A 17244-nucleotide genomic window follows, 5' to 3' on the forward strand; every position below is an offset into this window, starting at 1 on the left:
GTGGTGCTGCTTGATGATGTCATCGTCAGTCATTACTCACCGGCACTGCTACGGTGCGACCGCACGGTCAGAACAGTGGCAGACTGGCAGTTGCTTGGGGGCTCAGAATGTGCTGCCTGAAATTCCCTATGATTTATGGTATGACTGAAATGTCTAGCATATGTACCAAATGACACGTTGAACCGACAGAGCTAGGTAATTTGAGGTCCTATATGTAATTAAACTGAAGCATATTTGTGGTTCACAATTCGTGGTCCTTTTTGATTGCATTTTCCTCTCACACATACACATAATTAGTTAGCTGTGGAGAGTGTAAGCTTTTCCTTAAAGGCCATAGCAAGACCTGAGTCCGAGGGATAGCAGATACCTCCTAAGGTCCTGTAACACACACTCTTGCACATGCTCACACACACACACACACACACACATGCAGAAGCACATGCACGCACACAAACACACACGTATGCACGCGCATGCACATACACATACACATGCACAATCAAATGCACATACATGTGCACGCACACACACAAAAACACACACATATGCACACACACACACACACAAGCACACATATACCCACAAACAAACACACATTTATGCATGTGCGCATGCACAAACGCACGCATACACACAAACACACATGTACGCACACACACATGCAGAAGGTCATGAACGCACACACACATGCGCATGCACACACAACCACATAGGTATGCACACACACATACACACACGTGTTCACACATGCACAATCACATGCACACACATGCGCACGCACACACACACACAAACACACACACAAGTACACATACGCCCACACACAAACACACACATATGGCCACGCATGCACACACACATCTACAATTACACGCACACACGCGCACGTACACACACACAAACACTAACATAAGCACACACACACATGCAGAAGGTCACATGCACACACATGCGCACACACACACACACACATACACACACGTACGCACACACGCACACACACATGTGCATGCTTGCATGCGCACACACACCCACAAATACACACACATTACATTACATTACATTATTGGCATTTGGCAGACGCTCTTATCCAGAGCGACGTACAACAAAGTGCATACCCATAACCAGGGATAAGTTCGCTGAAAGACCCTAGAGGTAAGTACAATTTCAACTGCTACCTGTACAACAAAGATAAGGACAAGGGCAATTTTTTTTTTTTTTTTTTTTTTTTTTTTTGAACAAACAAACAAACAGAGCAAAAGTCACCAAAGTTAACTATCCAAACACTGCTTACCTAGCCAACTAAAATACTGATACACAAGTCACAGAGACAACAATTAAGGTTCACAGGGAGGTAGGGAGGGATGGGGAGAGGTGCTGTTTGAAGAGGTGTGTCTTCAGCTTGCGCTTGAAGGTGGGGAGGGATTCTATAGTTCTGACCTCAACGGGGAGTTCGTTCCACCACCGTGGAGCCAGAACAGACAGTAGTCGTGAGCGTGCATGTACACACACACCCTGGCACACACATGCGCGCGCGCACACATATACATACTCATGCATACACACGCACAAAGCTACAAACATATTTAAAAAAACATTTATTTGCTTTTACATTACTATGGCTTCCTGAAATGTTTTCATAGAATGTAAAACTGATCAACCTGTAATAAAACAACCTGCAGTAACCAAAAACAGAGCAGTTCGTTGTTTTTGGACATAAACAAAACAGGCAAATCTTTTGTGTGATAAACGTGTGAGAAAACAGGTGTTTTGCAAAAGGGTGTTTTTATAAATTGCTTGGAAAGGTTTGTTGTCACACTTAACCTACATGACCACATAGTAGACCAGAACTGTTCACATTAAATACACGAAAGTCACATAGGCAGTTGTCCTAATTTCATTTTTACATTTTTATACGCAGACAGAATTTAAATGAACCCACAAGCATCTGTCTCCATCCAAATTTAATATTAGACTAAAATCGAAATCATCCAAGACAATCCTTCCTGAACAATCCGATGACTGTCGTTGGGTAAATTCTAAACAAATGTTTGTATCATTATTGCCTGCTCGTTTATACGGACCGGAATTATGGTCTATTATGGGAATTATGGATGAATAATCTGTTCGACAATGCACACCAAGGCTACTCGCTGCCTGCAGTGCACACAGTAACCGCACGGGGGTGTAGCTAATCGGGAATTTGGCATGATTGAGATTCCGCACACTACGGTATCGAATGAGAATATTGCTATCTGGTGGCCACTACTGGTAGTGCTTTTATGAAGAAAATACATTTGAAACAAAGAGTGAACTTCCCACAATCAGTTAAATCTTTTAGTATTATATTTAGCTATTAGCTGTTGTGGCAGATGATATATATAACCATTGGTGTCGCTCTTAAGTACTGCTCCTAAAGTCATTAAGTTTGGATGACAAAAGAAGTAGAGTTTATATGCCATCTTTAATTGTTTACAGTGAGTTTACACACTTTTTGGTTCAGCATCTATAGTTGATCTCACATATCTCACATCCTATCTACACATATTCCAATTGGCCACATACTGTATATGAGTCATTGCAAAGGAGGAGAGAAAATATTGCTCATGCTTCCTGTATGGAAAATCCAGTGCACCACAATGAAGGTGTACTGTTCTAATAGCCCTGATATGTTCCATCATACATGTTTGTCCCTCCAGTCCATAGAGGGCATTGTGGTCATAGAAGGGATAAAAAAACTAGGACAGTAATGGACAAATGAGAATGGCTAGTAACAAGGAAGCACATATATTCACTGACTAAAACATCTTAAAAGCGTATTCTCTGTCCAAGTCATCGTTCAAAAACTTTACAGGATGTACCACAGCACAATGCGTGGTAGTGTGCTTGCAACCCACAGGAAATGGGCAGACTACACAAGACATTCAAGTAAAGGGAGCACCAAGCCAATCCACTCTGTACTAAACGGCAGCCGTCAGTCAGACATGACATGACGTGACAACGTAGCATATGATAAACATGAAAAATAATAGTGAGATCAGGCCCCTCAGCCTGACAATGCTAGCTGAATTTCCTACCACTAAAGTGCACCTTGTGTGCACCACTTTCCTACAAACCAGATACGTAGCCTCTAACACCGTATTAAGCCTGGCCTTGAAAGCCCCCAGAGTTTCTACCTCCACTACATGACCTGGTAAGCTAGTCCACACTGTGTGAAATACTTCCTAATATCTTAGTGGAATATCTGTCCCATCAGTCTGTATCTCGCGCTGTATCTCATTCAACAACAATAAGAAAACCGTTTAATCCTGCCCTTCATCTCACACTCATTTTTACTGCAGCGTGTGCCTCCTTCCTCCTGGCACACCAAATCACTGCATTATATGGCTGTTATATGTAACTGTGTATTATACAAAATAACATCCCTGTGCTAGTTCACACTACCATGACAATTCTCATGAAAATCTTGTCAAATACATTTTGCGAATTTTATTTAAATACTATATTTAACATTATTTTGCCATGAACAAATCTTCTTAAATGTATAAAGTTCATGTGAACACAGTATACACGGTAAAAAAAAAAGAAGTAATACTTCAATGGGGCGACATGGCTCAGGCAGTAAGAGCGGTCGTCTGGCAGTTGGAGGGCTGCCGGTTCGATCCCCTGCCCGGGCTGTGTCGAAGTGTCCCTAAGCAAGACACCTAACCCCCAAATGCTCCTGACGACCTGGTCAGCACCTTGCATGGCAGGCAATCGCCGTCAGTGTGTGTGAGTGTGTGTATGAATGGGTGTATGAGAAGCATCAATTGTACAGCGCTTTGGCTAAAGGCACTATATAAATGCCAACTATTTAACATTAGCTTTACAGCATTAAAGTTATTTAAAGAAATATAATGACTAAATGATAGCATATGTATCAATTTACTACACTTTGAAAACTTCACTATCACTATGTTAAAAGAGGACTATCACAACAAAAAAGTATTTCTCAGACTGTAAATCTTGATCTTACATAGACAGGCATTTTTATATCACATGTAGGACAGCAGTAATAGCAACTAATGTGCAACAGAATAAAAAACACCTATTCAAACAGACACACACACAAACCAAGGCCATCAATGTACTTTCAAAGAGTCCTTTGACAAATACCCTAAACAATTAAACACTTATAATGATAGTGCTAAAGCCGCTGAGACCAATGTGCAACCTCGTAATTTATCACGCTTCTGTTTTTTTGCACCTCAGCAAAATTACTAGAATACTTGCAGTCAATTGTCATCTGTACCTCTATTAAGCTAAAACATAATGTCATTCACAGCGTTAAGAGTACGACACCTTATCTCCAGAAGGATCTTTAAGACCTGTCACACAAAAGTTTGATGGAAAAGGCCAGGTCCACGGTATAGGCTATCAGAGTGAGACAGGTGATGATGCTTCCGGTCACAACAAATGGCCAATGGTCGTGCTCGATGTGCAGGATATTGATGAAGCTGATCACCGTGACGACCATGTACAGAAGAACACCTAGATGGCTGAACACGAGCAGCAGACGGCCGAAGGGCAGGAGACAACGCCCAGCACAGTCGCCGATCATCACCAACACGGTGCCCAGGGACATGAGGAAGCAGAAGATGTATATTCCCACCGAGAGCCAGAACTGCCAGCCCTCTGGTTTCCCTTTACAGTTCTGGCAACTGACCAGGAGCAGCATCACGCAGCCCCCGAACACCTGGAACACCTTGAGCAGCCCTGCGGGGCTGGCCATGTAGCCCCTCTCCTCCCTGCGCTTCAGGCGGATCAGGTGGGTCTCCGAGGCGTAGGCCAGGAAGGTCAGGCTGCAGGAGACGACGGCCGTGATGGCCTTCGGGTCGTGGGCGTTGGAAATGAACAGCCAGGGGAACGCCACGGATGTGCTGAGGTACACCAGTGTCCCCAGTGTGGACACAGTGACGGGCAGGTTCTTCCAGGACACGGGCACCAGGGTCTGAAACTGGATGAACTCCACCAGGATGACGAACAGGGTGAAGATGAAGTGGAGGCACCAGGCCGCCATGCAGGACACCTTGAAGATGCGGAATTGCGAGAGTTCGTTTATGTAGGACCCCAGGCTGAAGGTGAGGCAGCCGGAAAGCAGGGCCCAGATCCGGACGAGCGAGATGGGGCTGGTGAGGATGCCCACCTCCCCCAGTCTCACCGGCATGGTGGTCCTCGGTTACACAGCCCTGACACACAGACCTGTCCCCTCGATCTCTAGACTAGCTTCAGCTATTCCAACCGACTTACAAAGACACACTGCCACGTTCGACCCAAAAAGACAAGGCACTATCTTCTTCCAAAACCAGGCAAGAATGACTCCATCGTCACCGACCCCTACGTAGCTTCAACAAACCAAATTTCAGAGGAAGGATCATAGCGTGATCGCAGTGCGAGAGAACATACAGGTGCCAAGGCAGCCAGTGTAGGGTTGTTTGCTTTCTTTTGTGGCCGTGGAAGCAGAGCTCTCGTCGAAACGTGTGACACCTCTGCAGTCACCTCCCACTTCCTGCATGGCTGCAGAACGATGCTTTCAGACAGAATGTAGGCAGCTGCAGAAACCACAATAAAAGATATTGAAAGGTTTCACTGTGATCTCTCCAGCTTGAGGCATTTTCCTTTTTCTGGGGCAAAATTTGATACAGCGCACTTTTCAACATTTCCACTGCCAACGCGTCAACGCCCAAGCATAGCATCGCCTCTGCTAGTGTTGTTTATGCATTAGGATATGCTTAATGTTTAATGTCACATTAAATTCAGACTATTGTTCTGTATGGACTCCCTGTTCCTTGTATTAGCCTAAATCATTGTTTAACCATATCCTTATAACTAGCTGCTCCCATGCTGTTTTGTTCAGTCTGAGCTTAAACCCATAGAGCTGATCCATGTATCAGAGGCCTCAATGAGTCATGAGCATGGATGGGCAGGATGGCGACTCAACAGCACCCTCCTGTGGGAGAAATGCGACACCACCACAGGTACTGCCTAAATGATTCACAAATCGTCTCTCCGTTGATTTTGACAGCAGCATGTGTGAGTTTGTGTGTTTGTGTGTTTGTGTGTGAGTGTGGGTTTGTGTATGCATGTGTGAGTTTGTGTTTGTGTATGCGTGTGTGAGTGTGGGTTTGTGTATGCATGTGTGAGTTTGTGTTTGTGTGTTTGTGTATGCGTGTGTGAGTGTGTGTTTGTGTATACATGTGTGAGTTTTTGTTTGTGTGTTTGTGTATGTGTGTGTGAGTATGTGTTTGTTTATGCATGTGTGAGTTTCTGTTTTTGTGTTTGTGTATGCATGTGTGAGTTTGTGTGGGCCTGAGTGCATGTGCTTGAGTGTGCATATGTGTGCTTGCATGCATGCCTGTATGCTGTATATTTACCTCACATGCATCTGCACATATACATATATTTATACGAAAAATAAATGAAGTTACTACGCTAATAATAATGATGCATAAGCAATGTTTACTGGTGACAACTGAGAGCACAGACAAGGACATTTATTTGCTTTACTGTAAAATACTTCTTCAGTTGGAATACTAGAATAATAATAATCTCTTTGTCATTTATCTTGCATCTTATTGTGGCTACACCAGGGCTTGAGCTACTAACCTTCCAAGTCCGAGTCATGTTCCTTAGCCACTAGGCCACAGGCTGCCCTATAGATAAATGGTCACTAATGCTTTTTGTGCCGTTTTATGGATTATAATGGATCATAACTTATCAGTGATATCACAGTTGAGGAGGCAAAAGGCATTCAGATTTTTTATTTCATGGTCAGAGCCTGGTACTCCTCATCTGAAGTTGTATTTGTTTCAGGGAGATACCATGCCTATGGTTTGAAACTAATGTGACTAATGATTTAGGCATGTTGAGGGAAACAGTGTCATCATGTGGTGGAAACAAGAATGACACTGTGTTTATTTGAAGACCTCAACATGTCCTGGCAGGAAGCTTTTCACACACAATTTAGAGTCATTCTCAGCATGGACATTCTGCTTCAATCTATTGCACAACGACCACATATTATGTATTGAATTATAAGCATTTTAATAATATTTAAATCTTCATTTAAAATCACTACTTCTGCAAAGCCCAATAGGCAATACCTATTGATTTATTGAATTTATGTGTTTATTTAAAAGGGTCAGTGCACAACAATCAACGTATCAGTGAATCCGTCAATGCACTGAGTAGCAGATTTGAAGACCACTTCACCCCGCCCCCTCGTCATGGCAATGCAACCTCACAACCTCCTTCATCAGCAACACACCAAGTTCTACGAGACGTGTCAATATTATTAATCAGTTTATAGTATGCATACTCAAGCTGCACCGAGATAACCCCTCTTACCATGCTCACAACATTTGTAGATGTGAACGCCACAGTTTTGCTTGCTCAAAAACAAAATAAAAAAAACATAGCTTACACTTGTGCTTCTAGGTGTGAGAACTACCTCCACTCTCTGACACCTCCTCCTCCCAACAAAAAAGAGAGAGAGAGTGAGAGAGACAGAGAGAGGAAGAGACACAGAGAGGAAGAGAGAGAGAGGGGAAGAGAAAGACACAGAGAGGGAGAGAGAGGGGGGCAGAGAGAGGAGAGAGACAGAGAGGGAGAGAGAGAGAGACAGAGACACAGAGAGGGAGAGAGAGAGATAGAAAGAGAAAGAGAGAGAGAAAGAGAGAGAGAGAGAAGGGAAGAGAGAGTGAGCGGAAAGGAAGTTAATAATTGACGTGGCCCTGGTCCCCGGTGCTGGTTTGGGCAGCTCCCACTATCTCACAAAGACATTTAGCAGTGATTCAGATCAAAGCTGCAGAAACTCCCGCTGCTAAGCTGAAAGGCCAAAACTGCCGATTGCCTTTCCCTGCTCTAATAATGTCGTCTTTATGTAGTTAATAAACTGCACTCTTCAGTCAAACTATATCATTACAGATGACTTAGGGAGCTAATAATTTAAAAGCAGAGAATCGCCTCTGTTCTTGGCTTTGAACTAAACAACATTCTGTTGAATTGGGGCTGGGGGGGGGGGAGAGGGGGGGGCACAACAACATCAAAGCGTTTTCGCAATGTGGTGAAATCATGAGGTCTGGGCATACTGTGTCTCCTTCAGCCCCTGTTGAAAAGCTCCATTAAAGACACGGCAGCTCGGAGACCACAGGGCAACACCAGGTGTTTTCATTATTTTCCCTCTCAAAGCCATCAGGTGGCTGGACAGTCAATAGATCTGCGCCGGTTAAGTTTACATAGACAAGTGAATTAAACCCCCCTTTTTGTTTTTGAACAAGAGTTTGTGTGTGTGTGTGTGTGTGTGTCCAAGTGTGTGTGCATACATCCGTGTGTTTGTGCGTGCACACCGCATGCATATGTGTTTGTGTGCGTGTCTGCACATGTATGAGTGTGTGCGTGTGCATGTGTGTGTCTGTGTGTATGTGTGCGTGTGTGTGTCTGTGTCTGTGTGTGTGTGTGTGTGTGTATATGTGTGTGTGTGTGCGTGTGTATGTGTGTGTGCGTGTGCTTGTGTGTGTGTGTGTGTGTGCATGTGTGTGTGTGTGTGTGCTTGTGTGCGTGTGTGTGTGTGTGTGTGTGTGTGTGTGAGGAGCGGGACTGGGGGGTCGGGTGTAGGGGGCTTTTAATTTGCCTCTCTGTGTGATGTCCCCCAGGTTCCCCAGGGCTTCATAATGACTGTCAGACGCGATAGCACAGCCCCATTTACATTTCATAATCCAAATCTCTCTCTCTGCTCACTGATCAGGTGCTCTTCCAAAGGCTTTCTCCACACATTTTTATTTCTGAAAGTCTTTTGAAGTGCACAGCTGGAATGAGAAAGAAAGAAACACATACATACCAAAGAAATCCACATTTATTTAACGGGGAGTGGGGCAGAGCGCTGAGCTGGAGATGGAAGCGGGATGTCTTAACCCGCTACGCTGCAGCCCAAAGCACTATTGTCAGTAAACAGACCACCTATTTCTCTAATCATCCCACGAGCAGCAGGACACCACAGGTTGGCAGAAGAAAGTGAAAGTATTTCTTTCTCTTTTTTGAGGCTGTCTTTTACGGAATAAAAATGCCGTGTCTGTGCAGGCTTTAGAGAAACCTCACCCCTGACACGACTATCATCCTATCACACAAAAGCAGGTAACCCCGAAAAACTATGAAAAAACATTCTTATCTAACATTAAATATTAGATATTAGACATTAGATATTAAAAGACCCATCCTCAAAACTATCATTTGCCTCCTTTACACTGTGGGCCAAACCTAGTGCCTGAACTTAATTCCAGGCTTCTTCGGCTGTTTCCATAGTGCTAGGCTAGACTTAAACTTAAACTTGGCTCATCCAGGAACCTATGCCCCACTACAAGTCCTCACCAACGGCTGCCATTACATGTCATTGCACAGCACCACTTCAGCAACCCTGTCTTTTTAGCCCTTCACGTAACAGAGCTATCACTAACTAATCAGCAAACTAGCTAGCTTTGTCGCAAAACACAAAACAGCTTTCAGAATCTCCACTGGCTCAGGAGAAGCAAAGTAAAATGCACAACCTATCAGCTCCATTGTTATTGTTCGGGCTTTGAGATGTGAAAACGTTGTTCTGCTTTATTGCCATGGGTACAGCCTGGCTCAGTCCCAGTGGAGATGTGACACAAGCCATAGCTCAATCACTTGTTCCTGGTTCCAGGCGTGGGTTCCTGGGCTTATGTTCCAAGGCTTCTGGCCTGCAGTGGAAAGCATGCATTCGATTTGCAGCCTGGGGCAGCCTGTAGCGTAGTGGTTAAGGTACATGACTGGGACACCCAAGGTCGGTGGTTTGATCCCTGGTGTGGCATTTCTCAGGGGAGGATTGTCTCCTCAACTGTACGACGCTCTGCCAAATGCCATTAATGTAATAATGTAATGGGTCATGCCATTTGGCCGGAGTTTCAACCAGTGCACCAATCCAGAAACAGCCTCTTTATTTTTGTCAGTGACATTTTTTTATCAAGCTCAAGTGACATACTTTGGGCTGAAAAGTCACCACACTCATTCATTTTTCCCATCTCTTGTAAGCAAACAGTCAGCAAGGAGGTGGTAAAGTGCAAAAGTGATGGTTGTTCCTTTTTCTATCTAATTTATTTCTGAACTAATACATTACTCTAGTTATTCTCACACAGGACATTTAAAAGGAGTTAAAACAATTTTACACGATGTCCCTTATTACTCTTTTGCCACACAGTACCTGACTACCATATACTATGGTATGGAACGCTCTGCAAATGTATGGAAACAGTACAGTGAAATGACTTATTTTTGCTAAGTACTTCAGGCATTTGGATTTGAGATCAAAAGATGAATGTCAGACAAAATTACAGGTCAGATTTTATTTCATGGTATTTCGTGTATATGTGCTTTTCCATTTCCAGAAACAACTCATTTTATTTTGATTCCCCCATTTCTGCTGTGAAAAAGGTTAAAATAAAGTAACCTTTAAAGGAAGAAAAGTAGAATATTTGGTAGCATAGCCCTGAAATGCTATGACTGCATCAGCTCTATGGCCCGTTGAACATCTCCAATCATTCGGTATCTTCTTTGAAAACGCCCGCAGTTGATCTTTGTTTGGGGGGTTTCTGTCTTCAGTCTCTCCTTCAGCAGGTGAACTGTATGCTCTGGTGGATTTAAATCAGGTGGGCGACTCGGCCAGTCCAACACGTTTTCCCACTAATGAATGCTTTGGTTGTGTAGGCAGCGTGTTTGGGGTTTGGGGATGGTATTGCTGCAGGATGAGGTGCTGGCCATCCTACTCCGTCCATCCTCCATCAGAAGATCAATAAAGACAAGTAAATGGTTGGCATTTATTTAGCGCCTTTATCCAAAGTGCTGTACAATTGATGCTTCTTATTCACCCATTCATACACACACTTACACACCAACGGCGATTGGCTGCCATGCAAGGTGCCGACCAGCTCATCAGGAGCATTTAGGGGTTAGGTGTCTTGCTCAGGGACACTCCGACACAGCCCAGGGCGGGGGATTGAACCGGCAACCCTCCGACTGCCAGACGACTGCTCTTACTGCCTGAGCCATGTCTCCCCTGCCATGAGTGAGCCTGTTCCAGAAGCAGCCATGCACACACAAGCTATGACACACACCACCTCCTCCGTACTTCATAGATGAAGGGGGTGCTTTGGACTGTGGGCTGTTCCTTCCTTTGCCCACACGTGTGGCTTTCTGTCATTAATGGTAATGGTTTATTTTGGTCTCATCTGTCCATGAAACGTCCAGACCCTCTGGCTTGTTTGACTTTTTTGGTGAATTCTAATCTGCCCTTTTGTTTCTTGCTGCTGATGAGAGGTTTGCACCCTGCAGGGTGGGACTGAAAAAGAGCCGTTTCTGTGAAATGGTAAAATACCATGCAGTTAAAGCTGATTGCCTATTGATCTCAAATACAAATAGTGTAAGCATCTAACAAAAATAACAAATATAGCAGTCACTGAATATGGAATGGAGTCTTTGGAGTTTATTTTGATACATTTACATCTGGGGTATTTTGTATCAAAATCATAGTTGTGTGAAAAAAGGGGCTGATGTGACTTAAATATGGCATTATTATGTATATATGCATCACAAACTACATTTAGCAATTATTTCTTATATTTAAAAATGTACTGTTGTATACAGAAAACATCATGTGTGTGAGAAAACATTATGTACAAGCGATCATGAGTGCCCTTTACTGCAAGATTGGCCTTTGCTGTTCCTGCAGTCTTTTGATGGGAGAGAGGCCCATTACACTGGAGGAATGCAGTCCTTTGTTCCTTGCTTGTCTTGGAGGAATAACACAGAACATCCAAGACAATGAGCAGTTTTATCAAGAGCCTGCAGCGCCAGCCGGCTGCACTGAGGCATGCTGGGAATAAGGGGCTGTCAGCCTCCTCTGAAGGCCTCCACTCTGTTCATACCGTGTACACGCGTGTGTGTTTCCTCTGTGTTAGCGTGTACATATGTGTGTGTTTCCTCTGTGCTTAGCATGTACATATGTGTGTGTTTCCTCTGTGTTAGCATGTACATATATGTGTGTTTCCTTTGTGCTTAGCATGTACATATGTGTGTGTTTCCTCTGTGCTTAGCATGTACATATGTGTGTGTGTCCTCTGTGCTTAGCGTGTACACGCATGTGTTTCTTCTGTGCTTACTGTGTACATGTGTGTTTCCTCTGTGCTTACTGTGTATACATGTGTTTCCTCTGTGCTTACCGTGTTCACGTGTGTGTTTACTCTGTGCTTACCGTGTTCACGTGTGTGTTTCCTCTGTGCTTACTGTGTACACGTGTGTTTCCTCTGTGCTTAGCGTGTACATGTGTGTGTTTCCTCTGTGCTTACCGTGTTCACGTGTGTGTTTCCTCTGTGCTTACCGTGTTCACGTGTGTATTTCCTATGTGCTTACTGTGTACAGGTGTGTGTTTCCTCTGTGCTTACCATGTTCACGTGTGGGTTTCCTCTGTGCTTAGGGTGTACATGTGTGAGGATGCAGCACTACAAAACCTACTCTCTGTTTTTAACAAAGAAATAAATAAATCTGCAGTAATATAATTATGAGTATATAAAAAAAGCCGGGATTAGCTTGAAAGCAAGTGATGGTGTTCCTTCATTTGTGTCAGGCCAAATCTCAGATCTGAATTTGGTCAGACAAGCAAAAGCAGAAATGTAAGAATTATCCTGATCATAACATTCCCATACACGCCCATGTCATAAAAAAAAAAACCATTCAGAATTCAGTGAACTAAACAGCAAATACATTCATCGTGCAATTATACCACATCATATCAGCCGAGAGCTGATCTATTTACATGATGCTAACACCTTTCATAGGTGCACCTATAACACAGAGGAACCAATGCTACAATATCAGAAGAAAGACTCAATCAATAGTCAATAGGCTCAGAGACAGGACAGTGACCAGAGCTCCCGGTGATGTTCTCCCTCTCCCCGGCCTTCCCGTGCTCAGCGCTTGGGCAGGTTCTCCTACGCCCTCCCTTCCATATTTCATTCCTCCAGCGGGCCAGGCGGAGTGCGGGGTAACCGCTGGTCCAGAGTGAGATGTGCCAGCCTGCATTCAGCCCAGGTGAGGCTCCACATATCGGGGAATCAAAGGCAGCCTTACAAGATGGTTTGACACCAGAGCAAAACTGCTCTCCCACGCATCAAAGCAGCAGCTGCCACGCGAGGAAACGGACTGTAAAGGGGGCAGAATCGAAAATGATCTGCCTGACACCGGCTGAAAGAGGGGAGGGGAGAGGGGGTAGGGAGAGGGAAGAGAAAGAGAGAGGGATAGAGAAAGAATAGAGAAAGAAACAGGATGCACATGACAGAGAGAGAGAGTGGGAGAGAGAGAAAGAGAGAAACATAATGCAAATGAAATAGAGCAAGAGTAGAGATGCAAAGGATTGAGGGGAAGAGAGGGAGAGTTTAGTTTTAACTCAGCTTTACTACAACAAAACATCACAAGGCACAAATAACCAACTCCCACAAAACAAAAAGGAAGGGAGTAGAGAAAGAGAGAAGCAGAGAGAGAGAGAGGAAGGAAGAGGGGGAAGAGAGAGTGAAAGAGAGAGAGGACAGAGAGGGAGGATGTGGGAAAGAAAGAGAGAGGGAAAGGGGGAAAGAGAGAGAGAGGAGGGGTTCAGGGGTCCTGGCTTGGGGAATAATGTAATGTAATGAGGTGGGTGTCTCTGTCTGGGTGCTGTGGGTATGGGGTGTTGGGGTGAGGGTGGTTGTTTGGGTGCTGTGAGTATGGGGTGCAGGAGTGAGGGTGGTTGTCTGGGTGCTGTGGGTATGGGGTGCAGGGGTGAGGGTGGTTGTCTGGGTGCTGTGGGTATGGGGGGCAGGAGTGAGGGTGGTTGTCTGGGTGCTGTGGGTATGGGGTGTTGGGGTGAGGGTGGTTGTCTGGGTGCTGTGGGTATGGGGGGCAGGAGTGAGCGTGGTTGTCTGGGTGCTGTGGGTATGGGGTGCAGGGGTGAGGGTGGTTGTCTGGGTGCTGTGGGTATGGGGTGTTGGGGTGAGGGTGGTTGTCTGGGTGCTGTGGGTATGGGGTGTTGGGGTGAGGGTGGTTGTCTGGGTGCTGTGGGTATGGGGTGTTGGGGTGAGCGTGGTTGTCTGGGTGCTGTGGGTATGGGGTGTTGGGGTGAAGGTGGTTGTCTGGGTGCTGTGGGTATGGGGTGTTGGGGTGAGGGTGGTTGTCTGGGTGCTGTGGGTATGGGGGGCAGGAGTGAGTGTGGTTGTCTGGGTGCAGTGGGTATGGGGTGTGGGAGTGAGGGTGGTTGTCTGGGTGCTGTAGGTATGGGGTGCAGGAGGAGGGTGGTTGTCTGGGTGCTGTGGGTATGGGGTGCGGGAGTGAGGGTGGTTGTCTGGGTGCTGTGGGTATGGGGTGCGGGAGTGAGGGTGGTTGTCTGGGTGCTGTGGGTATGGGGTGTGGGAGTGAGGGTGGTTGTCTGGGTGCTGTGGGTATGGGGTGTTGGAGTGAGGGTGGTTGTCTGGGTGCTGTGGGTATGGGGTGCGGGAGTGAGGGTGGTTGTCTGGGTGCTGTGGGTATGGGGTGCAGAAGTGAGGGTGGTTTCGGGGCTCGTATGGCCTGCCGGAGAGGCGGGCTATGTGCACATCTGGACGGGCAGGTGTGGAGCCCGCCTCCACACACGCTGCCCAAGCAAGAGGGACGTGACATTTACTGTCTCATCCAACCGCCCTCACGTTTCAAAGGCCTGCAGAGAGGCAGAGTGGATGTGTGTGAACGAGTCGCTGGATAACCAGTGCACAGGCTCTGCGATGTCACATAAAACACTGTATTTCACTGTATTTCAACATAACCCCGGTTATGGTAATGCACTTCGATGTACGTCGCTCTGGATAAGAACGAAACGCCTGTAATGTAAATTCAACATTTATATGGAACACCATTCCACTAAATGCTCAGGTATCCCATACATTTCAATATACAGGCTTACCGGTTTAAAGAGTGGTACAAAGATCCTGACATTAATTTAGTGGTGTAATGCTGCAGGGTCTTTCAAACTGAACCAAGACCAAAGATCTTGCACAAACCGAGTGGATGCGCTGTGTAATTCATAGTGTCCCACTATTAAAGAATCTTTACAAAACATTTATCATATATTCACAATGTTTGTTGTCAGCAGTCCGTTGGATGTTCTGGCTGAAGGATGAAGACCTTTTTCCCAGGTTGATGATTGGACTCCAGGGGGCCAAAGCCCCGCTGCTCTAGATGCCCATTGGCTAGTGTTATAAAGGCCGTAGTTTGGTGTGTTTGCCTGGGCCAGTTTCAAAGAGGCGCCTGCCTGCCAACTCCATTCTCCCAACTCCTTCACAAAACAGGTCAGATAGCTTCAGTCTGACAATCCCCTGCTGCTCTGCTTTATTCAGCTGCTATTCCTTTCTCTTCTCCGCCTTTCTAAAGGAAACAGATGGAGATAGGGGATTTACATCATGGGAGGCTTTCTCTTTATATGTGCTACATGAGAAATAAGACACACAAACACACACACACACACAGGCATGCACACACACGCAAACACATACATGCACACACACACACACACACACACAGTCATGCACACACACAAACACACACATGCACACACACACACACACACACATGCATGCACACACAAACACAAACATACACACATGCACACACACACACAGGCATGCACACAAACACACACATGCACACATACACACACACACACACACAGGCATGCACACAAACACACACATGCACACACACACACACACACACAGGCATGCACACACCCACAAACACACACAGACACAGGCATGCACACACACACACACACACACACACAGGCATGCACACACACACACACACAGGCATGCACACAGACAAACACACACATGCACACACACACACAGGCATGCACACACACAAACACACACATACACACACACACACAGGCATGCACACAGACAAACACACACATGCACACACACACAGGCATGCACACACACAAACACAAACACACATGTGCATGCGGAGCACACACACACCGACTCACAGAAACACAGAAACACACACACACACACACACACACAACCATATGCATACAGTGTGCACGTTCGCCAGAAACACACACCTACATTCTCACACAAACCCACACACACACTCACATGCACAAACACACACAAATGCACACAAACACACACATACACACACATGCATGTGCACACATACACACACCCACACACACACACCCAGTCATGCACACTCACAAACATACCCGACACATGCATACAAGCACACACACACACACACACACACACACACACAGTCATGCACACTCACACACACATACCCCACACATGCATACAAGCACACACACACACACACACACACACACACACCCAGTCATGCACACTCACACACATATACCCCACACATGCACACACACACACACACACCACACACACCCAGTCATGCACACACACACACACACCCTGGCCCTGGTGCAGCTGAGGCTAGCCAGGACCCTCTCCAGAAACAGCAGGTCTTAAAGCTAGCGGATTTGTTTAGAGAAGCCCACTCCAGCCAAAGCGGGATTACCTTGCTCAAGTTCCCATGAAATACACCTATTGGATGGGGTGTCTGGGTAACGCCCCCCTCCCTCGGGCTGTGGAGAGAGGAGGACTTTATTGGGGCTCTTTTCTCTCCCCCAAGTTCAATTTTGGGAGAAAGAGTGGCTCACAGCGTGGCAGCGCGGCATTAGAGGGACAGAAGCTGCGAGACGCTCCGCCCCCAGAGCAGACTAAGCCCTGGCACTGCCGGGGAGTTCAGCCCCGCTTCCTAATCCCGCTTAAATGTGCCAAAACGGGGCGCTTCTCACCCGCTCCCGGCCTACGCGCGAGCACAATCACCATCACCACGGTGACGAGGGATGGGCGGGTCACGCGTGGAAACGCCGGAACCTTCCTGCAGAGACCCTCACTCCGAGGACTACGGCCGCCACTCCTGATTCTGTCGTTCAGACTGAACGCTCGCTCACACGGGCCAGCGCACCTGCCGCCAGCAGCACGCCGTCATCATCTGTAACGTCTCACTGACCTTTAACCTTTTCAGGCCTTCGGGATTCTGTGGGTGCACTCTCAGAAATAAAATGACAGTGGAGGTACATTTTTGTTCATCGAAAATGTACATTACATTACC

The 17244-nt window shown here is 46.0% G+C and overlaps 1 protein-coding gene across 1 annotated transcript; it reads right to left on the reverse strand.

Moving 5' to 3' along the window:
* Positions 1-2445: 2445 nt before the first annotated feature.
* On the reverse strand, positions 2446-5473 carry LOC133122323 (myeloid-associated differentiation marker homolog). Its single transcript, XM_061232253.1, has one exon. It carries the CDS (start codon positions 5204-5206, stop codon positions 4361-4363), a length of 846 nt encoding a protein of 281 aa, XP_061088237.1. The 5' UTR covers positions 5207-5473; the 3' UTR covers positions 2446-4360.
* Positions 5474-17244: the final 11771 nt, after the last annotated feature.

This window comes from Conger conger, chromosome 2, assembly GCF_963514075.1.
Source record: "Conger conger chromosome 2, fConCon1.1, whole genome shotgun sequence".
Lineage (NCBI taxonomy): Eukaryota > Metazoa > Chordata > Actinopteri > Anguilliformes > Congridae > Conger > Conger conger.